The 24,952-nt window shown below is 39.9% G+C and overlaps 1 protein-coding gene across 1 annotated transcript in view; it reads left to right on the top strand.

Moving 5' to 3' along the window:
- The window catches only part of ptchd4 (patched domain containing 4), a 63,945-nt gene extending 39,989 nt beyond the window's left edge, over positions 1-23,956 (top strand). The window contains exon 3 of the mRNA XM_030722227.1: positions 22,275-23,956. Coding sequence (XP_030578087.1) covers positions 22,275-23,956 — 1,682 coding nt within the window. The remainder of the gene's footprint in view (positions 1-22,274) is intronic.
- The last annotated feature ends 996 nt before the right edge of the window (positions 23,957-24,952 follow it).

Genomic DNA, 24,952 nt, shown 5'->3' on the forward strand with positions numbered 1-24,952 from the left:
ATCACAAAAAAAAAAAAAAAAAAGCTATACACCTCCTCTTTTTATTTGCAAAAATTGCAATATTAGAAAGAGGAAAAAGCCAAATCTTTACATAAAAATGAATCTCTTAAGTTTCTGAGTCTATTTAGAAAGAAAAAATTCTTTGTCTTTGTAAACAAATGTGAGAAAAAGTGCAGGAGTTTTCCTGAGATCAGATTTGTATAATCATTTTTATAATAATAATAATAGACAATACTGAATACAATTAAAATGGTGTATATATACACACACACACACACACACACACACACACACACACACACACACTTTATATGTACTCTTAGAATTAAACATCCTGCATTTAAAATGTTCAGTAAAATTATGTATCACCATAAAAACACATTTAATATCTGAGAAACTGAGCCTGGGTCAGTGTCTGATCAGCTACTGTTGACTGCTTTATAACGCACTGTGCTGCTAAGTTAGTGGGTAATAACCAGATACTGCAGACAGAGGGGATTATTTCTGACATGATTTCACTCTTAAGGCTTTCATGCCGAGCCTGATATTCAGGGATGAAAAATAGACACACCAAAGTTTTAAAATAAATGCACGTAAATATGCCGTCTTTCAAAAGGCCCTTAACACAGACATGCACATCCAGCACAGCACACGCTTCACGGCCACGGGGACCGACGTGTCCATAGTTCGGATGACTCAGCACTTTTGCTGGTGGTTAGCGTGTGAAACGAGCACGAGGAAACATAGATGGGGTTTATAGTTAACATTTTACACTTTTTTTAGAAAGACAGGTATTACCAAGATACCTACTTTAATCTGCACAGAGGGACGGTGTTGTAGTAGATATGAGAACAAGTTTGAAGTATTCCCTCCTTTAGCAGCCACTTTTATTCCACACTGTTTGCAAAAGGGATAACCATCCTCGTGTACGTTTGGTGGGTATCAGAAGTAGTCCCACACTGCTGATTTTAGTTTAGCATTTTTTTAGGAGGATGGAGACAGGTTAAATCTGTCGCCATTTTCACCGCTGTGTGGCTGAGGGGCACACAGGGGCAGCCGAAACGGAGCGGAGCTGTGTGTGTGAGATTCTCAGCTGGCTTACCTTTTTCCCTTATTACTGGTAATAAGCAAACACCCACGGTATGATAACCGTGCATTTTAATACCATGATATACCGTGAAACCTTTTACCGCTGCAACCCTAATTTATTGTCATGTCTCAAATCCACTTCCAGTTCTTACGGGAGTCCCCCAGGGCTCAGTTCTTGGCCCAACACTTTTTTCAATCTTTATTAATGAAATTCCTCAAGTAGTCGATGGGGCATCGGTCCACCTATATGCAGTTGACACTATTCTATACGCCTCCAGTCCTTCGTCTGATGAGGTCGTGAAATCTCTTGCTCACACATTCCATGAATTACAGTCGGCTTTTAGCAAATTGAACTTATCGTTAAATATTAGGAAAACAAAGGTCATGTGGTTTGGTCATGAATCTGGGGCTTCTTCTTCTTCTAAAAATGATTTTATCACCTTAAATGGTGACAGTATAGAACTAGTACCTGCTTACAAATACCTAGGAATCTGGCTAGACTCTGCCTTAACTTTTTACGACCATATCAAGGCCTTACAATCCAAGGTAAAAGCAAGACTTGGTTTTTTATATCGTAATCGAACCTCATTTACCTTATCTGCAAAGCGCACCATTGTCGAGAAAACCATCCTCTCTCTATTTGATTACGGTGATATAATATACAGACATGCAACCAAAAAAACTCTCAGCAAGTTAGATTCAATTTATCATTCTGCAGTTCGCTTTGTAACAAACGCTCCTTTTGTAACACATCATTGCCACATTTACTCTCAAGTTAAATGGCCCTCTTTGCACACTCGTCGCAGTATTCACTGGTTTACTCTTATTTACAAAACCCTTCTAGGACATTCACCCCCATATCTGTGTCAGTTATTGCTTCCGAGTGCAGTCATGAAATATAGCACACGTTCATCACAATATTTATTACTGAAGACCAAAAGAACCAAGTCTCTTTTTGGCCGCATAGCATTTGCATACGCTGCTCCAAATGACTGGAACTTGTTACAGAGAACACTGAAACTGACTACCCTCATCTCAGTATTCACCTTTAAGAGACAGATAAAAATGTTCTTAAGGATGTTTGTAGTTGTTTTACGTAATGTGGCTAGATTTATTTTATGATTGTTATTGTTGTACACTGTCTTGTAATTTTACTGTTACTATTTTCCTTTTTCTTTTTAATTCTTTTATTCCTTTCCCTTTCAAAAGGCTTCCCCTTTTGCCAGGCCACAGTTGTAAATAAGAATTTGTTCTTAATCTGTTCGCCTGGTTAAATAACGGTTTAAATAAAATAAATAAATAAATTTAGCATATTTTCATTCCTTTAATTTTTTTGAGCAGTGTATGTCCAAACCTTTGAGTGGTACTGTGTGTGTGTGTGTGTGTGTGTGTGTGTGTGTGTGTGTGTGTGTGTGTGTGTGTGTGTGTGTGTGTGTGTGTGTGTGTAAATCAAAATCATTTGAATTCAAGGGTTCCTTTTTTAGCACACATTTTTGATGAAAACTACAAAATATGTGGAACCAAGTTTACAGGGGATTTAAAGTGGACCTTTTATGGCCAAAAATTACATACCAACATATTTTTATTGCTTCACCTTTAGTGGTTTTGACATGTATTTTATCATCTCTGCTCAGTACATGTATTTTTGTGTATATTTTTATTTTAACCACCCTTGTATACATAAGAAATGTGCTCTTGTTAAATGATTAAACACCATTTCCTATGCAAATGCACACCTCCCTAAGTTTTATGACAGGGAGTTTTTTTTTTTTAAATGATGCATCCACCACAGTGAATATTAATTCAAAGTGAAGTGCAGACTTTCTGCTTTAATTTAAGAGTATTGCATCAAATGCATCACATTAACTGTTTAGGAATTCTAGCCATTTTGGTACAAAGCCACACACTTTCAGTTGCTCAAAAGTAATTGGACAAATTAACTGGTGTCTGAATTGGCCATTAAAGAATGAGAAATGGTTGCTGTTGTAGGATGTTTCAGGTCATTTTCTATTTGCAGTGTGAAGCGTTGTCCAATCACTTTGTTCACCAATCACTTTCACCTTGTTGTTTACGTTCATAAATGCACTTTTTATTGCTGACATTCAAAATGAAACACCTCCTCCAAAATGTTCTCGACTTGTTTACATGTCAAACTGTTTATCAGAGGGAAAGTGTGATTTTCAGGATACTCGAGCCTACAGTAACATTAGCTGGCATCATTTTAGCTTGTCTAGCTGGCTTGTTTTCAGCTGTCCGGATATGTGAGGGTCACATGATTAATCTGCTGACAGTAACTAACTGCAACAATATTGAGAGTAAACCAGCACGTTTATGGACATTTTCGTGTGTTGGATCCCTGAGTTCAGTTCGGGAGATGAGGAGAAAGAGGATAACATTTTGGTGTTCTCTCTTTCCTTCACATTTTCGATTCTTTGGTGAAGGAAGCCCTTCTCAGGTGATCCTTCTTATCTTGAGTCTGAAGGTGCAAACACAAATTCAAATTTGGATAAAGCCATGTAAAGCATCTTAGAATTAAAAGTCCGCATAGCCGAGGCTGTTAGTAAATTGTCTAAAGTGTTCAGAGACTAAGCTAGTTTACATGTTACTGAGTCAAGAAATCTTTTTCCCTGGAAATATGACTAAAACTAATTTTTATAGCATTCCTTCCAACCACAGACAGAGCAGCCAGTCAGCTGACAGAGACTGCCATCACTCACGCTCAGCCACTTACACTGTGAAACATTTGGACAATGAATGCATCTGATGCTTTAAAACCACTGCAAATTCACTTGTTCAAGCTAACGTTAGGACAAATATGACATAGACGTAATCCCTGAACACTCGCAGGTCTTAATACAGATGGACCAAAAATATGAAGCTGCATTTTAAACACCAACCCATAAGACAATATACACACAGTCTTACCTTGTAACAAGAATGTTTACACAGCAAAATGGTGGTTTCTTACCTTTCTGTCTTTTTTTATGTAAAAAAAAAAAGGGGGGGGGGGGGTACATGGAGCGGTTAAAGAGCTACAGCTCAGCAGAATCAGTGCTGGAATCTGAGTAGGAGTACGGCACGACTTGAAACACATCTACTGGAACTGCCCTGAGGTGTGAAATGGCAAATTTGGTCATTTGCATTTTTAAAGCCCTCTCCTTCTACTGCTCGGTGTGTTTCTACTACTTGACTGCAACAAAATGTATCTATGTATGCATATTTTATATTTTTAGGTGTTTGACTGCCTGTCTTCACCAGCAAACACAGTTGCATTTGTGTGCATGGATGTCCACATTTGTTCATTTAATTTATGTTATGTTTGTATGAAAATAAATACAGTCAAGCTAAAGTAAAATAAGTACAATTAAAATTGATAATACAAAAAAAACACTTTGGAACTAGACGGGCACTCAGGAGAGCGGACACCTATTTCTCTGTACTGATACGACGCTGCAACAGATGCCACCCAATGTTGTCATACACAGATATAGAAATTAATTTTATTGGCTTTTAAAAACTGTAAAACATGATTTCATATTTTTTATTTAATGAGATCCACATGAACAGATAATGGCATAAATAGTCTGGATAGATTTTATATTTATGAAAATTAATATCATCCACCAAAAAACCTAAATGAAAAAAAAAAAAAGAAAAGATATGAATTGTGTATGTGTGTGTGATTTTTATGTAGGGTTTGTAATTCACTTTGCATAATTGTGAGTAGTTTAATTTAAAATAGAAAAAGATAATGAATTTTTTAGAGTAACTGTTTATACTTGAGTACTAAATTTCATCGGGATAGGTGAAAAATTCAGTGAGATATGAATTTTTTAAAATTTCAACAATTATGAGAGAGAGGGATTTTTTTATATTTTTGAAAGTTTTTTGGGACCTTGATCTTTGACCTTTGGCTTTGAAAATGAAATAATTTGTTCTTGGGCCTCAAAGAAATATTTCCAAAGTTTCATCAATTTTGGTTCAAAATTTTTTAGTTACAGACTTTTTTAATTTTTGAAAAGATTTTTGGTGACCTTGACCATTGACCTTGAAAATTAAATCATATGTTCTTGGGCCCCTCAGGAATAGTTTCACACAGTTTCATCAACTTCCACCTACTGGAGGATGAAGTAATAATTTTGATCATTTCAATAATCAAATCAGCTCATCAGTCAGTTTCAAATGTGAGTAAACTTCTCCATTTATTCTCTCAGGGTCAGTGAACAGACTAATGAATAGACTGGTGCGACCCGCTGAACCTGTCTTATTTTTACAACTAGTATCTCCTGTTCTCTTTGCTAGTGAATGATGAGATTTCATCAGATCTCTGTAAGGCCCCATGATGCAGCTTCCAAGAACTCTCAAAATTCTGTCAACAGTCAGAAAGAGATTGGCAAATAGAGTGCCATTGTTATTTTTAATGTTCTTTTTGGAAATCTGTTTTTCGCACAGAGGATATCTAGACGAAGTCCAAGCCCTCTGGAATACTGTGCAGTAAATAAAAGCAGCACATACTGTAACCATAGCGCATAGCGAGTGCTGAATTATCAGCCCGTATTTCCAGCTACCTTTCCAGCTATGTTTGATTTGGCACATTTTTTATTTATTTATTTATTTATTTGGATACATTTCCTTACGCAGTCCAAATGGATCTGGTCAACAGTACCCATCAAACTGAGAATTTTCTTCTTGTTGAGCAAATGTGTAATCCAGTACACTATGGAGCCACTACTACAGATGCAGCCACCGAAAATGGCCGGCCGATCCGTGACGCGACCTTGGCCGGTCCTTGGCCGATTCGTGGCCGAACCTTGGCCTAAACGCGATCCCCCGCTAATGACGTAGGAATTCCGGCCACTGGTGGGAACGCCCCTAAGCAGCATTTGGGGAAAATGGTGGTAATGTCTTGTTGATCCACCAGGAGGAGCAGTAATAGTGGAAGCGCATTCATTTACAGTCCGCTGTATACTGTACCAAGGATCCTCACATCATTGAACTGTAATTGTAAGCGGAACTGTCCATTAAAAACAATAGAAAGATGAGAGTAAAGCGGTCATTATAGTGGAGCAGTGAGTATTGTCTGGAGGGACGGGCTGGGCTTGAAGTTCAGCCCGGGACCTCGGACAGGCTCTGAGCGCTGCACCGCCAGCGAAACTGGGTAAAAAAATAATTAAAATAATTCTGATCACCAGCTGGTTTGGCCTGGGAATGACCTGGGAAGCCTAATCCTCTCATCAGTGTCACATTGTTCTTCCAAGTCTTCACAATGTTAAGCTTTTTGTTTGTTTATATTTTCCCTTTTATTTTATAATCAAAACTGCGACCAAAATGACTCCTTCCCAAACTAATAATACCGGCAGTCGTTATTGTATGCTGAGCTAGGGTTAGGGTTAGTAATTGCATAATAAGTGGATTAATATTTACTTCTTTGACTCTCCTCCACCTGCTTCATCAAACCTCAGCAGTAACATGTATGAAGGCAGCAGCTGACACAGTAACAGTGAGCGCAGCACACTGTGCAGTCTAAACTCTGCTCTGATTAATTATATGAATGTACAGCGAGTCAATCAGGATTGTGAAACGTCAGCTGCAGAGTCTCCATCATCAGAGCCCTGCCCGGTTCATTTTCCATTTTATAAACAATACTTTAGAGGTTTTAGTGAAGTCACACTGTGACAGTGACGTGCATTAGTGTGTGTGTGTCATCAGTGGCTATAAAAGGCCTTTTCTTAAAGGATAAAGTGGTGTTTGAGCCACAGTTACGACGGAGCGGCGGCTCTTTGAAATGGGACGCAGCCTTCCTGCGGCAGACAGCTAGCAGCAGGAACCGGACGCGCCAGGTTAGCCTAAGAAGCTGCTGAGGCGTCCGTGACAACCACCATAGAAACAGCCTTTTAAGACCGTTTTAAAAACATCCTCAGAGTTCAAACGAGCAAAAATATATGATTTGAAACAGTTACAGCTGCAGAGCTGTGGCGGCTTCTTTAAACGTTGTTTACATAGATGATCATGAATGATACGATGTAGCTAGCAGTGTAGCTAGCAGTGAATGAGGTGACGTCATTGTGTGCGCATTTCACAGCTGTCTGTCTCAGTCTGTTGTTGATATTACTCCAATTAACATGTGTTTACTTTCTCTGGACCATCTCAGGTCCACCGTTACAATTTCAGCCTACAAAATGATTTAAATATGAACACACACTCTAACATCAGTGCGCTTTATGAAGTCCAATCCTTAAAATAAATATTATGTTTGTAAACATTCATGTCTCTGAAATAAGTACAGCTGTTCATGTTTGTCATTACCATTTTATTTGTTTAGAGAATTGTGAACTTCACATTGTGTATCTAATCAGAGTCTCAGCAACCTTCAGTCAGAGACTGAGACTGGATCACAGCTTTAACCTCTGCAGAGTCACAGACAGACACAAACCTTCCAAATCACACACAAGCAGCCCAGTCTCATCATTTTTGGATGCCTCTACGGTACACTACACTGTGATCAATATATTAAAAATTATAAATGAAAAGATAACATTCACATAAAGCTGTTTGAAAGTAAAATTAATAGGTACTTTCCAATAATATTTTTAAGGATCTCTGTCAGAGACCAGACAGAGCCATGACTCTCAAGAACCAGAGACTGAAATATGGAAAGAAAAAATCCCTATGAGAAATAAATGTGCAACAGTAAATATTTTGTCCAGTGGAAAATAAACGTTTTGAATCAAAAGCTTCGGATATCATCAAACCAGAAAAATAGAACTCATTTTTTTCTTTAATAACACACCTTAGCATGTAGTAATGTGACACATTTCCAAACAACAATACATAGATTTTATTCAATGTTTTGATTGTGGCAGTGAAAACACATGTTGCTGTGCACTGAGACCATGAAGCCCACTTCTCTGAAGCAGCTTCTTCTTCTTCTTGGCATCAAAACAGAGGTGGGAGAAATCTACCAAAAGGAGAAAGAACATCTGAGGTGAAACCAGTCAGGACAAATGATTAAATTATATATAGTAGTTCAATACAGCCTCTCAGGTAGCTTTGTGTTGATTTCAGCTCACTGATCCTGTCTGTGGACCCGTGGTTTTTATGTTTGTAACCACTTAACTTCCATTCATCTATTTAACTCAGGGAGGAGAAATGTCAGGTTGGTGCAGGCTGGTGAGTTTAGGAGGGAGGTGCGTTTGGTTCTCTGTTGTCATTATCTGAAAGATTTGGTTCACCCTGTGGCTGGGCTGTATCTGGGGTTACGTTGGACCTGTCACACTTAGCAGGTTTCCCAGGTTGGTGTTTATGGTTTAGAACTTCTAGCTCTGGAGCAGCATCTGTGGCTGTGTGTAGGGTCCCGTTGGTTTTTGCTGTTTCTCCAGATCTGCGTTGGAAATTAGGTTATTGATCTCAGTGCATTCCTAAACAGGCTGAACAAGGTTATATATCGTCACCCTCCTAAAAAAATGGTCAAAGACATTTTTTAAATTTTATTTTTGTCCAAATTAAATTTTCAACATTCAGTTCAGTTTTTTGTGTTTTCTGAAAAGCCTGAAAAAAATCAAGGGAGGGTGACGACATGTTTCATGGCTAAATAACATAACTGCTGCAGTCTGATGGTGTCAGCAAGATCTGAAGCAGTGGGTGACGAGGAAGAGGAGGAATACAACAATTTGAAGAGATCCCTCAGTCTACAGTCAGCACAACGGCTACATTAGTGGCTGTTTGAGTTTCCTTCCATCTGCTGTGAACCTGAAGCACGGAGAACACAAAACATCTCTTCCAAATCTGGGATCTCAATTACAAATATGTTCTTATTAAAGGTGAAATATGTGTTGTGACCTGGCTTTTTATACACCTGGCGACCCTGGGTCATCAGTGGTAACCCATCCCCACCCCCACACCCATCCCACACACATTCCGATCTACTGGCCCCGTGTACATAACAAAAGGTGGCCTAATGAGATGTAAACTGCCATTTGGAGGCGCTTGGTAGAAAAAGGAGTAGTGTGAAAATGCTGGTAGTTCTAGTGGTCCAAGTTGTTCACCCACTCTACTCTAAGTCTCAGAGTGGGCTTGGTTTGTGGCCTGAACTTGAGTTCAAGCTTCTCCAAACTCCACTGGTGTTGCTCTGCTGTAGCTGGTCCTCCATCTTCTTTCTGTAGGTGTTTTTTCCATCCCTGATTTTCCTTCTGTGATCCTTCTGCACAGCTCTCAGCTCCTCCTTATTTCCTGATCTAAAGGCTCTCTTCTTCTCCTTCAGGAGAGCCTTTGTTTCAGAGCCACAGTTATGTACAACAAGTAATACTCAAGTGAATGTTAAACATGTATTAAGGTGCCGTTTACACGAGACCGTTTTCATTTTGAAACGGTGTCGTTTTGATGCGTTTCGGCCTTGCGTTTACACGACAACGGTGTCGTTTTGATGCGTTTCGCCCTTCTGTTTACATGACAACAGAGTGAAAACGATGTGTTTCAGAAACGGGGTCCAGAGTGGAGCGTTTCAGAAACGCACCGGCTTGCGTTTTCGTGTAAACACTTGAAACCGGGGTGATTTGAAAACGCTCGACTCGCACATGTGCACTATGGTTGCGACGGCCAGTTTTTCGCGCACGCGCAAACTGATAAACAGTACTCGCGGATTCACGAGTGCTTCTTATGCTTTTCCTGTGTTTTTACCGTTTTGTAATTCAGCGTTGTGTGCAGCAGCGATCCAACCTCATCATCGGTCCACACAAAACCTCTCACATTGGCCGTTTTGTAAGTAATGAACAATTTGCCGCACTACCTACTGTGTCACTCCACGCATGCGCGTCTTGCGTAAACAAACTGCAAAGAGAAAACCAACGCCAACTTGTGGCCTGGCATGGGAACTACATCGTTTTCATCGTTTCACATGTCCTCGTGTAAACGCGGATCGTTTCTGAAACGCCATCGTGTAAACGAAAGGCTGAAACGCATCAAAACGACACCGTTTCCAGTGAAAACGGCTTCGTGTAAACGGCACCTAAAAGAAAAATGATTCAGCTCAGCTCACAAGAAACTGCTGGATACTATTCTGGAAATGCCTAATGAATACAAGGCCACTGTGAGCAATGACAAACCTTTAAACATGATAATCAAAAAGCACACATTAAGTATCATTGCTCACCTTTATTTATGAGAATGTCACTTCTCAAAATGATTGCATGCTGTCAGCTCTCATGGGTGAAGTTTGGCTTTGAGGGTTGGAGAAGAAGCTTTCCAGCACCTTTGGATTTCCAATTCAGTTCTGAAAGAGCAAAGACACAAACTACAATGATGTATGAACTGGACATGTTTGATTGTTGCTGCAGCACTAAACAGGTTTATAAACTGGTAGCTGATATAGCCTGAATATTAAAGATGAACCTCCTCTTCCACAAAAATGCCAAAAATTACTGATTCATTAATATGTAAAACATATTAATGAATCAGTAACAAAATTATGGTGTTGAAAGTAAGTAGCCTGATGCTTCTAGATTAGTGATTCCAAAGCAGGCTGAGTCACCCGAAGCGGGTGAACTAATGCAATTTACCTGGACAGCAACGGGAATACGCGTGACCATGGTTACGGCGGATGGGGTGATGGGTACTGTAGTTCATTTATTTATTCATCGTTGGTTCATGGATTTAACACAGAGGAAAAACGGCTTCAGACCACGGAACTCACAGAAAAAATTGGACACCGAATATAGCACTAACCATAAACACGTAAATATAAATTTAGACCTAAAAAGCCCCACAAATGTCATCGTTACAACCATAAGCAGCACCCCACATTAAATGAAACAAGGAGAAATTCATGTCAAAAGGAAAAGTGGCGCTTAAGGATCGCAATTAAAGGCATAATTCAGCTTCTGAGCTTCCAGTTCAAAAGAAAAGGGGGGAAAAAGGGGGGACAGGGGGCAAAAAAAAAAAACTATACTGCAGCTTAGAAGTCGTGCTCAGAGGCACGAACTTTATCCCACTGCATTTCAGGCAGGTTAGAAGTCGTGCCGAGTAACACGAAAAAAGAGGGAATTCGTGTTCATGAGCACGAATCAATAGATTAAATTTCGTGACTACTGCACGAACTGCCGTGAGACCGGGTTGGCTCAGCGCAGCACCGCTTCTTTTTTAACCTACTGTATTTATTTACTTATTTAGTTAAAAGATGAAGTGAAACAAAGGAATCTTTTGGTGATTCGCAATGGAAATGTGTGAAAGGTCATACTGACAAAAATTTTAGGCATCTATTTTAGGTTTTCAAAACTTGATACTTCACCAAAACTTTTTTGAATCACAGAACTCAACGTTTTTGTTAAGAAGGCGCCACCTTTTGGTGACAGTCTACAATTGAGGGAAAGGGGTGTGTTCATGCTGGAAAGTAGATACGCCCAGGAGAAGGAGGGGGACTTCCAGCCCGACGACAGCCGGACGTCGGCCAGCTGGGAGCTGGACTTCAGCTGGCCGACGTCTGGCTGGATGCGGCAACATTAGGTGGCTGCATCTGTAATTAATAGTACCGATAGTGACAGACTAAAAAATACTAGAACTTCTAGTAGCAAAAGTGGAGCACAAAGTTCTTGTGTGTAGGTTGTACTTCACCACAAGCCTCACTAGATCTGTCAGATTATTCTGTTAAAAAGGCTCCAAAAGACACCAAGAGCACCAATGTGGTGAGGAGGTCCATCCAGTGACTCCAGCTGGTAGATGTGGGGCCTAGCAGAAAGCCATTGGCTACAGCTGTCTGTGTTGGCACACCTGCCAATTAAAGCAGTTCCCCAAATTTAAACTATACCAATACCAAAACGCAGTTATTAAAATTTATTAAAAAGCTATTAAAAATACCCTCCACATATAAAAATCATCTCCCTTCAGAACACTTTACTATGAAGATGGGTCTAAACCATTCTTTGCTCTAATATGCTTTTTAATGCTGTTTATTTGGGCATTTTATCATGGAAGTCACTTTTGGAGCCAGTCTAGAGAAACTGCATTTTTGGCACTTCAATTTTGCCATTTGTTCTTCATTTTACTCTGATTGCAGCTTGATTCAGTGCATGCAAACTGCCAATAGATGCACGAAATCCTTCAACCATCTCACAGCTGAAGTCCAAAATTTTCAGCACACTGATGTCAGAGACTGATGAACAGCTGATTTGGCTAAAGGAGGGAATAGTAGGGTCTGCATCTATTGATACTTTTGAATAAACACTTGAAGAAGACCAAAGAGGATCAAATGTTTTCTTGTTCAGATATGTTTAAAACATCAACATTTCTCCATCTAATTTATTTTCAATGATCATAACTCATTTTCAACCTTCTTTATGTCACACACCACATTTAAATTCCTACATGGGCATCTAACCTTATTGATATCCACCAGGTTTCTGGCAATCTCTTTTTTTTTTTTGTTAAGGTTAGAGTTCAGTTTAACATCCATCCCTCTTTATAGAACTTTCACCTGTTTGGAACGCTCACATAGAAAAATGCTAAGGCTCGTACATGGCTGGGTTAGTTTTAGCTGTTAAATAGGCAGAAGATGAAAATAGAAGATGTCACATTCTGCATGATCTCTCATGCCAAAAATTTGGGTATTACAATTTGTCATTTCAGTGTCCCAAACAGGTAAAAAAATCTATAAAACTGTTAGCCTAACTCTAGATGGGTCTCCAGTGACCTGGTGGATGTTAAGATGAACAAACTTAATGGGATTTAATGAAATTAAGATATATATTTTCTTTAGAAGATGACAGTCTTTTTTAATTTTTAAATGGGTGACTGCATATCATTATAACACATTTGAGCTCACAGTCGTGTATATTTGTCCAATACCTTCAGGTCAGGCAGCTTGTTCATTTATTTTTCAGTGTTTTCCCATTGCCTCTTTCAGAAATGTCTGCTACTTGATCTTTAATGAAACATCACAGTGAGTGTCTGTTTTTGCTGTACAGCATTTTGTTGGAGAGGTGCTGTTTGTGTGGAGTGGTGGAGTTTGAGTCTAACTTTGAAAAGAGGCTTTTTTCTGTTCAGCTATTAAAAATGCTCTTTGATGCTCTATTTAGAACACTTAATCGGGGTCCTTTTGAGACCCAACTTCCTGCTGAATATTACATTAAAAATGGATTACCCCCCACCCTTCAACACACCTGCTTATAGACTTGCATCTTTAAAAGTGTCTCTCAACCTCCATCCGTCCTCAGTAATCACACACACATGCATGCACGCTCACACACAAATGGCAGTCCTAATGAGTTAAATAAAGAGGGTAACCTTGTGTGCACTAGACATAGACATAGACAAACTTTATTGTCATTCAAAATTGCACCATACAGTGCGCATTAGAACGAGATTTTGTTGCTATAGGCTCGGATTAAATTTGGAGGAACTGCAGCAGTGATGTACAAATAAGACTACCGGAAGGAAAAAAATAAGAGAAAATTACTAAATAAATAATCTAGTTAAAAATAGAGTATATGTATATACATACACACACACACATATATATATATATATATATGTGTGTGTGTGTGTATGTGTGTGTATATATATATATATATATATACATAATATATATATACACATACATTATATATATATACACATACATTATATATATATATATATATATATATATATATATATATATGTATATTCACACACATATACGCATACATACACACGTGTCCAACACCTGACATGCCCAGATATTCCTATAGACATAGTATAAATATATATGTGGTGATAATATATAAAATATAAGATATAAGATATGTTGCATAAAAAAAGTGTTTCACTGGAGCTCCATAGAATAGAGCCACCAGGAAGATTGGAGCAGCATTTTAATTTGAGTTCAACAGTCTGATGGCATACAGGAAGAAGCTGTTTTTAAATCTGCTTTGAAGACTGCGGAGCCTTCTTCCAGAGGCCAGCAGGGAGAACAGCCCGTGGTGGGGGGTGTGAGGGATCTTTGTAAATGTTTTGAGCTCTGGACAGGCAGCGGCTTTTAGCAATGTTTTGTATTCGGAGGAGGGGGGTCCCGATGATTTTCTCTGCTGTCCTCACCACCCTCTGCAGGGACTTCCAGTCTGAGGTGCTGCAGGCACCTGCCCAGACAGAGATGCAGCTGGTCAGTAGGCTCTCTATCGTGCTCCTGTAGAAAGTGGTGAGGATCGGAGGAGGGAGACGTGCCCTTCTCAACCGCCGAAGGAAGTGCATGCGCTGCTGAGCTCTTTTGACCAGAGCTTCAATATGGGTGGACCAGGTCAAAGAGTCTGTTATCTCTATACACTATGTATACAGTGCAGAATTGAAAATATATAAGAAATGGCTAAGAAGTGCACATATATTTAAATCTATATAAAATGTGGGCATAGACTCCATTACATCACCCACAGCTTTGTGGAGTTAGCATTTTATTTGAATTACACTCACCAAAATTGGAGCACAGACTTCTTTAATGGATCGTACCACACAAGAGTCCATATTATTGTTAATTGTTAATTTTTGGATGTGCGTGTTTCTCTTTTATTAAGGTTTTATTTTAGCCACATTTTCAGAAACTAAATGTCGCATTTCAGATGAAATTTCCAAAAAGCACAAATTCCATAAAAGGGCACGGACATTAGTCAAACCCCAACCCTAACCCTAGATGTGTCACCAGTGAGGAGGTAGATGAATGGAGTTTTTTTTTAATTATTTTTAAATGTAAAGACAAAAACTGGGCAAAGTTTGACTCCTAAAGTTCATTAGGAATGCACGAGTATGGTTTAACCGCCTTTGATTCAGAGTAAACAGATATTACCCAGTCCTGCTCAGAAGCTGGTAAAGTTTCATTTACCCAGTGAACCCTGTACAGTTGAAGCCAGTGTGAAAATTTCCAAGCCTATTCAAACAGAAAATGAATAATTCAGATCTGAGACCTTTGTTCGTAGCAAGAAGCTAAATTATAAAACAGGTGAAGATGACCTTGAGTGTAACTCGAAGCCAAAGTGGAATGAGTCCTGAACTTTTTGTTGATTGTGGTCTAATGCTTTGCCTGTGAGCAGTAATGTGAATCTAACCCTGCAGACTGGATAATGATACTGTCTTTTAGTACTTATTACCTCTCCATGTAATCTCACTTTAACAGGGTTAAGCTCACCTCCTAGTAAATCATGGCATGAGGAACCAGTTGCAATTAGCCAGGCGGGTACATGTAGGCAGCTCTGTAGAAATTAAACTGGAGAAATTTCCATCTTGCTCCCCAGAAAAGCAAAGCGGAGTTGATATGGAGTGTTATCACCCAGTTATTGATTTGGATGTGAAGATTGCTTTTGGGTTCCCCAGTGTTCGTCCTCACTTTCAGTCCCCTCATCTGTTTTTATTGAGTTTGGATCACTTTTCTGTGCTGAGACCTCCTTCTTGCGATATTGGCTCCTCTGTCATCTCCACCTGCGTGACGAGCCGGTACCTTTAACAGTCATCCTGAGTGGGAGAATCCGCGGTGGGCGGGAGCAGCTGGCATTCTCTATCACCATGTGATGGATGTGTTTTGGAAGTGTGTGTGCCCCAGAAGTTTTAGAGCAGTAATTTAGTGTAATGACTCGGTGGCTTTTTGGTGTGGGCCAGGGGAGGAGAGGAGGGCAAATGCAGCCGGGACCTTCATTATAGGAGACCAGTGGTCAGACTGTGGGACAATAGGGCTGTTATTTTTACCCTTCTACCTCCCTTCTCAGCAGAAAATAGCCTGCTGGACAGCTGGTGACAAACTGCCCTCTTACAATCCATTAAGGATTGTACCTGCAGCCTGGGAGAGGCTTGAGATACAACACCACTCGCCTCTTCATCCGTTCATTCTGAGCTACAGCTTCTCATCCCTGATTCCTCACTAACTCCTGTAGTGGTTGGCAGGCAGCACAGGCTGCCCCCCCCATTAGACAGAAAGGTAAAAGGTGAACACATCAAAGGGTACAGAGGGTGCACAGAAGTGTTAAAGCTGCTGTCTCAATGCAAAAGTTGATCAGTGATGTCAGTACAAATTATTAAAGATTATCACATCCCAAACCAGTAATTATGACCAGAAAATGACTCGAACGAAACATCAAGTGCTGTAGACCAGAATTTAGTAATACTGAGGTCAGGAGTGTTCCAGCTTACATAAAGTGTGCAATAGTAGTCAAGCCTAGAGGGGATAAAAGCTTGCATGACCTTTTTCGTATCTACAAAAAAAGATTTGGGTAATTTGCCTTAATTGAGACAAAAGAAGACTCCACTGCTTCAGTGACCTGAGTGTCACATTAGTGCTCAGGATCAAAAATACACAATATTACATTTTTTAGACAGAGCACCCAGACTCGACATTAAACAACATTGCAGGTACAAGTTGTGTTTGATTAATTGACATTCATCACTACATGTCATTCTAACTGACTAAAATAGATAATTGAGGACAATTCTGTAGTTTTAAGTTATCATTGCTGCCTGTTAAGATTTCTAAACCTCCAGCATTCTTAGAAAATTTGGCCAGACTGTACTTGACACACAAACTGGGTTTTTTTGGAAGAGGGTGGTGGTGTGTGTGTTTGTGTGTGTTGGGGGGGTCCAGAAAGGAAGCATTTAGCTATAGAATAATAACGGATATTGGATTAACCTCTGCAGTACCCCACGAGAGGTCTGTATCAAAACTGAAACTGCAGCTGTTACTTCTTAGTTGTACAGTTAGACTCCCCACTGCTTACCGGATTTCTAGAAGTACGCAATCAGTGTCAGGCTAGAATCAGGAAACAACCAGCCATAAACCTTTAAAGGTATCTTTTAACATTTTAAGGTCATCATCAGTGAGCACCCCAGCTTTAACACTAACTCTAACCTGAGGCAATCAGAATATTACATTTTTGTTTTTATTACATTGCCCCCCCCAAGTTTTGGCAATCACGAACTAGAAAATAATCACTGACTAAAAACTGTTTACATTTTTTCCACAAAGGTCTATTTTGCCCTTCTTCAAAATATAGCGTAGGATAGGGAAGGGTTGCTGTTAGGGTTATCACCTATAGTGATTTGGAAGGTTAATTGCTTTTGCTGGTTGAAATTGGTCTCTATAAGCTGTTATTATCCAACCTCAGTCAATATACCCAGCTGTTCAGTTTCTGCATGAGGACCAAGTGCTGAATTCTCTCAAAAAATACGTTACACCACCTGCAGACTCAGAGGAAAAAAGGGAGATGAAAAAAGCCAGACTCACTTTATTTGTCATTTCTGTTTGTGTGCTTGTTCTCTAGTGTGTCTGTGTGTGGGTGTTTTTGTGTGTAAGTGTGGGTGAAAATGGCGAGAACAAACCACAAATGAGAGTGTGGGTCTTTTCGGCAGACTTGCAGTCACTGCTCTAAAGTTCTAAGATGGTAGTCGTGTTTGTGTTATTCTGGAGAGGACATCACAGTAGAGCAAGTGGACCCTCTGTGCCTCTGCTGATGTGTTACTGCTCACCAGTCAGCCTTTGTCATCCATTTGTATTAGCAGGAAAGCACACATTAAAATATGGACATTCAATTTTGCATATTTCAACGTCCAGCCGGTGAGAAAATTGTCAGTTTCCTTCAAAGATGATTAGCATTGAGCGGCAGTCACGCTTCCAGCCACATGCTGCTCTCCCTCCTGCTTCTTAGCTTTCTCATTGAATAAATTCCCCCCACTGTCTGCACATAAACCACTTTTTTCTTCCATTTTCATATTATTTAGCATGGTTACCGAATCCTGGACTGACTATCACCAACCAGATATATTCTTAGGTGTAGTTGTCCTGGTTCTTTCTGGTCCCGAGCAGACACAGTAAAAGATTTTACAACTTAAATCAGTCTCCTGATGTTTGCTTTCTTCACTGACAAAATCCGACATGTAAATGTGAATAACAAAGGAGTTAGTGTGGTCACGTTTGAACCTAGCAGGAAGGTTTGGGGTTTGAGTTTTCTGAATGGCATTTTAGATTTCCTCTCACAGTACAAAGACATGGGCTTATTGTTCATTATAAATTGTTCGTCAAGTATGGACATGAGTGGTTGTCTCTCTGTGTTAGCCGAGTAATTGACTGGTAATACATTGGTATTCCAAATGTAAAGAGAATTTGTGAATGTGTGTTAGAAGCTGTACAATGGTTACTTTCTTTGTCCTCTGATTACCATGACCTGGGAGAACAAAAATGATCTATTCTGATATATACAATCAAGGTTAGGATCAGCATCAATGATGACTTACTGGGGATTTATGCTTCAGTAGGAAATTTATGCCATAGCTACATTGTAACCATGAACCCCTCTGAAACCCTACACCATAGCCTGTGGCACCTCCCTAGAAATGTAACTACATGTTTGGTCGACACAACCTCCAACTATTGTGATTGACCTGCACTGTCGATTCCTCCTGTGCATTTCTGGCTACTTTTTTAGTGAGAAAATAATTATCGTATCAATATAAGGAATAATAAATGTAGACTCAATATAAGGACTCACGAATTCCTGGAGGGAGATTGCTGAAACTATCGGAACGGGCGTGAGGGAATGAACGTAGAAGTGGAAAAACCTGAGGGATGAATATGTTTGCCTTTGAAAAAACTTCAACCATAACCATAGACAGTTTTACAATTCCCTCACTGATTACTCATCAATTTTCTTTGCTTAAAAAAGTAGGCTTTCATTGCATTGAAGACATCAGAGGTGTTCATCAATGCTACAGTACTATTTTATCATCTCTGAGGTAAAGTCAGTGTATAAAGAGGGTGGATAAAAGGCTTGCATTCGACTTAGATGTTCAAAAGCACCACTGTCATGAGTTTGACATCATAGTTTTGCCATGTGTAACTGTCAGAAAAGCACACAGAGCACAAAAGAGTTGATAGGCTTGGACACATATACTTTCAATGAACTGGACAGTTCTCAAGTGAAACCAGTTCATCTCTATTCATGCCAGAAGAAGTGTCTGAGTTAACTTGACATGAGTGTGAATATCCATTACCCCAGTGAGCAGGTCACATTTTTTTTTATCTTTCCATGCACTCTTCTACATTACTTCTACCTTCTAATTGGGATTCTTCTCACACTGGAGCAGCATGAGTTTTCAAAGACAAAGGCATTTTCACAGAGAGACGAGACAGGTGTGAATTCTCCCAAGTGTTTGTCAGTGATAAAACGAATTTTGCTCTTACTAAAAAGCAGCCTTGATCAAAACAGCGCCAAAATAACTGTCTTAATGCTTCTTAAGTCTGATCTGTTTGAAGGGCCTTACCAATGTGCACAACATCGATACCCATATGCTTTTAGACTGTTATTTCAAACAGACAGCTGTTGGGATCTGTCCATTTTGGTTTAGTATGAGAAACAAACTGTAACTGAAACTAAGACTGAAACTACAGAACACAAGAGCCCGAGATTTAAATGTACTTTTTTTTTTTGGTGTTGTTTAGCTGTATACTGTACATTTATTTTGTGTTGTTGTGCTGATTTGGATAAAAATGTAATCATATTTTTGTCTAATGTACATTAGATTAAACAAATTAATGTCAATGTTTTTAATAATGTAACCTCTGTACTTAATTACAGTACTTAATATACTTAACAGTAAAAGGACTGTGAAGTATTTACAGTGTGTTCCAGATATTCTCTCTCTCTTTCTCTCTCATATGACGGCTTTGTTCTCAGCTATTTTTTTCCCTGATAAAATAAAATTATCCACAGGCAAAGCTCATAAAACAAAAGTGGAAATTTCTGCCGTCATGAAAATATCTTGGTTAGAAACGTTCTTCAGAGATGTTAGTACAGCTACTAACCAGGGACACTTTACCAGATGGGCTCATTATTTTTATCCACTTCCACCTGCCAGCAATCAGTCACCGTAATGAATCCCAGAGCTTTTCCAATCATGTCTAGAAACTGACACAGTACTTAACATCCTATTTGGTAACTGGTGAGGGGTAACGCATGCAGACTCCCCTGGATTAATCCTGTAAAAACCAAGGGAGTGAATTTCCTCTCTCTCTCCACCTCTAAACCAACTGACACTAACTAATTGACTTGCAGTACAGCTTAATAATACTAAAAGCAGGAAGAGCCATCTAGCCGACTCATTACATAGGCCTAATCCTTTATAGTTAATTAACTTTTTTTTCCTGTGTGTCAAACAAGGGGAAATTTAGAATGCTGTCAAGGGTGGCAATCTCTCTTACTTCTATATCCACCTGCTAAATTTGAATGGAACATTTTAATGCCAGTGTTGGCACAGAAATGTACGAATGAGCTAAATCCAGTGTTCAATAGTGTGCTGAGATATTTACTTGCTGGAACAGCATTAAGTTGATTCTCATGTTCAGAAATTCATAACACAGTTGCTTGCAGCGATCCAGCTAGGGCATTTTACAAATAAATGAACAGTGTGCGTGGGCGGGCGGGTGTTCCAGCGTGGGAGGTTTTGCACTGTGGCTTTTCTTATGTCTTTGAATGTTGTGCATTCATGGCTATATTTTTGACTGGTGAAAATCCCACAGATTTGACTCACATGAATGGGCCTGCTGCAGACATATGTGGACGCTGTTTGCTGAGGCATGGTAAGGAGGACAGTGTAAAACTGTATCTCATAAATGAAGAGAAAACGAAAATGTCTCTATTGAAGGTGCAGGATGCTCAGATTTGAATTTGAACTTTTAATCCGGCTCGTCACGGTGCAGCTTTTTTAGCAGTTCTGTCAGTCCTGGTAAGCTTTTAAAAATAAGAGTGCACTAATAATGGCATCCTTCAAATATATATCATACATCAAAACAAAACGTTTAAGAACTGATAAATCAGTGTCATAGTAACTGTCACCTTTACTGTTGTGTATTCGCCACCAAGGTCAAAACTCATGACTGAGGAAGGAGCCACTGGTGGTGTGGGAAAATCTTGATGCCGCAACTAAATAACATTAGATGTAGGCCACAAACAAGAACAGTATTATGTATTTATTTTGTTATTTATTAATTTTTTAGGGACAAGTACAGAAAAACAGTGATGAGTGCAGAGGTCTGTCCAATGAGTCCCATGATGCATATTTAAAGAATGGCAGGTTTTGTGTGTCTTATTTTGTGTTATAAACTGCATTTACACCAAAGTCCTTACAACCTGGACCCCAGGTATAGTGTTTAAGAAGGTTTAAATAAAAGCTTTGTGAAGATTCTGTAAATTCATGGGTTTCTCACACACATAAGTGTGACAAAATAAAACACTGAAGGCCTTAATAATTTTTTAAAGGTGATTCTAACTGCAGACTCTGATTTCTAATGGATTTCTTTCCCCTCTACAAGAATACTCAACAGGGTCTCAAATTTTTTAATGCCTTTATTATTTTTTCTGTAGCTACATGTTTTTGTGTTAGAGTACAATAAATGGAAATATGAAGGAAACTAGTTTACAGGCTTTTAACCACTTAACATTCACTAGATTGCTAGTTACCTGTTAGATTTAGTGTTAGGTTCAATGCTGCTCCTTTATAGAAAAATGTTACATATAGAATTCCCAAATGGAAATCTTATAGGAGTAGTTAAAATGCATAAGAAATCTGATATGAAAGGAACTATGATTGTTTAAATGCAACCCTAACCCTACTCCTAAGTGGTTCACTGTGGGCACAGTAAGGTTAAAAATAAGTTGCTTGGTTGTTGGGGGGAAAACTGACACTTAACCAATCAACCGTGTTTATCGCTGTAATTTCATGCCAAAAGTACCAGTAGTTTGGATGAATATTTTCAAGGTCAACATTTGGATTATGCTTTGGTCCTTTGGTTCCCATCAAATATAACTTCTGCAAATGAAAATGTTAATGAATACTTTCAAAAGCTCCTAGTGTCTCAAATATTCTACCAGTTGTCATGGTTTCACAGAAAGTCAAACAAATAAGTAAACCCCAGTTGAAGTAATTATTTCTCTGTGTTATTATAATTTCTCTGGATTACTTGTGCAATAATTTTAGTCCTCTAAGTTGAATGATATGTTTTTGGATTGTTTCACAATTCAGTCCAATCACACAACTTAGACCATTCAACTAACCATATAGCTTAGAGTTAAAAGATAATGGTGCTTCTATCATCTTTCAGACACACAAATCATGCAAACGGAACACTTACGTCCTGCCTTTGGTAGCATGTTCATATCAGAACTTACACATTTCTCTTTCTTGCCTTCCAGGCCATGGAACCAAAGGGGTGTTTGAGCTGCTGGCGGGCTGGAGGAGAACCAGGGAAAACCTGCCCTTCAAGGAGCGAGTTGCAGACGCTTTTGCTGACGTGATGGTGTGCTACACTATGACCAGCTCGCTCTACATCATCACTTTTGGCATGGGAGCAAGCCCTTTTACTAACATTGAGTCAGTTAAAATCTTCTGCCAGAGCATGTGTGTGGCCATCCTGGTCAACTACTTCTATGTTTTCTCTTTTTACGGCTCCTGTCTGGTGTTTGCCGGACAGCTTGAGCAGAACCGCTACCACAGTATCTTCTGCTGTAAAATCCCCTCAGTGGAGTACCTGGACCGCCAGCCCACATGGTTTAAAACCATGATGAGTGATGGCCATGACTTGTCCACGCACCACGATAGTGTACCATACCAGAATCACTTCATCCAGCACTTCCTGCGAGAGCACTACACAGAATGGATTACCAACACCTATGTCAAACCCTTTGTGGTCATTTTGTATCTGATTTACGCTTCTTTCTCATTCATGGGATGTTTACAAATCAGTGATGGATCAAATATTGTGAACCTGTTGGCAAGTAACTCCCCGAGTGTTTCATACGCTCTGACCCAGCAGAAATACTTTAGTAACTACAGTCCAGTGATTGGGTTTTATATTTATGAACCCATCGAGTACTGGAACTCCACAGTGCAGGAGCACTTGAAGACTTTGAGTCATGGTTTCAACAAGATTTCTTGGATGGACAACTTTTTCCACTACCTGCGGGTAGTGAATGTGAGTGCATCAACTAAGACTGACTTCATCACCATTCTTAAGGGTTCCTTCCTACGCAGCCCAGAGTACCAGCACTTCACAGAGGACATCATATTTTCCAAGAACCGTGAGACGGACGAATACGACATTATTGCCTCAAGGATGTACTTGGTAGCGCGGACCACTGAGAAGAAGCGGGAGGAGGTGGTGGAGCTTTTGGAAAAGCTTCGTCCCTTGATGTTGATCAACAGCATCAAATTCATTGCCTTCAATCCAACGTTTGTGTTCATGGACCGGTACAGCTCCTCTGTCATCTCCCCCATTCTGACCTCAGGCTTCAGCGTACTCACCATCCTCATCCTCACTTTCTTCCTGGTCATCAACCCCTTGGGAAACTTTTGGCTCATCCTCACAGTTACATCCGTGGAGCTGGGCGTTTTGGGTTTGATGACTCTCTGGAATGTCGGCATGGACAGCATCTCAATCCTGTGCCTTATTTATACCCTCAACTTTGCCATGGATCACTGTGCACCACACCTGTACACTTTTGTGCTGGCCACCGAGCACACTAGGACACAGTGCATCAAGTTGGCACTGGAGGAGCACGGGGCTGCCATCCTGCAGAACACATCCTGCTTTGTGATTGGGATCATGCCCCTAGTGTTTGTGCCTTCCAATCTGACCTACACACTGTTCAAGTGCTCCCTCCTCACTGCGGGCTGCACTGTGCTGCACTGCTTTGTCATTTTGCCTGTCTTCCTGACCTTCTTCCCGCCGTCCAAAAAGAGACACAAGAAAAAGAAGCGGGCCAAGCGGAAAGAGCGGGAGAGGGAGAGGGAGCGGGAAAGAGAAAGGGAAAGAGAAAGGGAGGAGATAGAGTGCATTGAAGTCAGGGAGAATCCTGATCATGTGACAAACGTCTGAATAGTTTGTAAGTATAGCAGTCAATAGTTGTGCTGGATGCTGAAGCACCTCTTGAGGTGCAGGGGAACCTGACATGTCTCCTGAGGAGTGAGAGGTCGCCACTCCTAGCCAATAGCAGCTAAGCTGGCCAGAATCGAGTGCAGCCCTACGGGTCAGTCTTGTAGTCCTTCAGTCTGGACAGTGTATCTCATTTGCACAAAGTACAACATGCTCATTCTAAGGCTCTTTTCCAACTTTTTGGTATATAAAAACAAGTTAGTTACCAGAACACATGCTTGCTCAATCTGTAAGTAAATCCTAAACACACAGTATGTTAGTCCATTTAAATATTAGCAATTCTGTGTTTGTCTCCTGCAGCCCTCTTCTCAAAAGGATTGAGGATCATAGCAGTCTGTTAAGCCAAGGACACTCAGACAAGTTGGTAAAAGCAGCTAGTGTAAAGAGCGTACAAGAGCGTACAAATTAAAACTGTGCAAACAATGACTGCGCACACACATAAATCCTCACACCTTGATAAAGGTGAAAAGAAACAAAGCCAAATTGTGTGGAAAGAGAGAAACAGTGGGCTGAAAGCACACTGCATGCTTTTCTGTATCATTATAAATAACCGAACAGCTGAACTGGGCAGATGGCATACACTGTGTCCATTATGAAGAATTATCTTGCACCTTGCAGTGTGTGATTAGAACTGTCAAGGTTTAAATAAGCAGGAGGCAAATATTTCTGCTTTGATTCAGAGGTCGTATCAGGTCTTAGGCAACGGCAGAAAGAACTGCAGTGGGCTGCAGCATATGAAGAGGAAGTGATAAGTGACAGTCGTGCAGCAGTGTTTGAAAAGGCAGTAAGCCTGATTCTTAGAGTACGACTTAACTAAATCCTAAACTGCTTTTGAACCCAAGCAGTAAAACCAAAAGTAAAGTGTGCTTCTGTGGCTTGAAATGTTGAACTTCCTAGCAGAAAGTGTACAAAGTTTTGGTGAGTGTGTGAATGTCCCTG

The sequence above is a fragment of the Archocentrus centrarchus genome, chromosome 24 (genome assembly GCF_007364275.1).
Source record: "Archocentrus centrarchus isolate MPI-CPG fArcCen1 chromosome 24, fArcCen1, whole genome shotgun sequence".
Taxonomy (NCBI): Eukaryota; Metazoa; Chordata; class Actinopteri; order Cichliformes; family Cichlidae; genus Archocentrus; species Archocentrus centrarchus.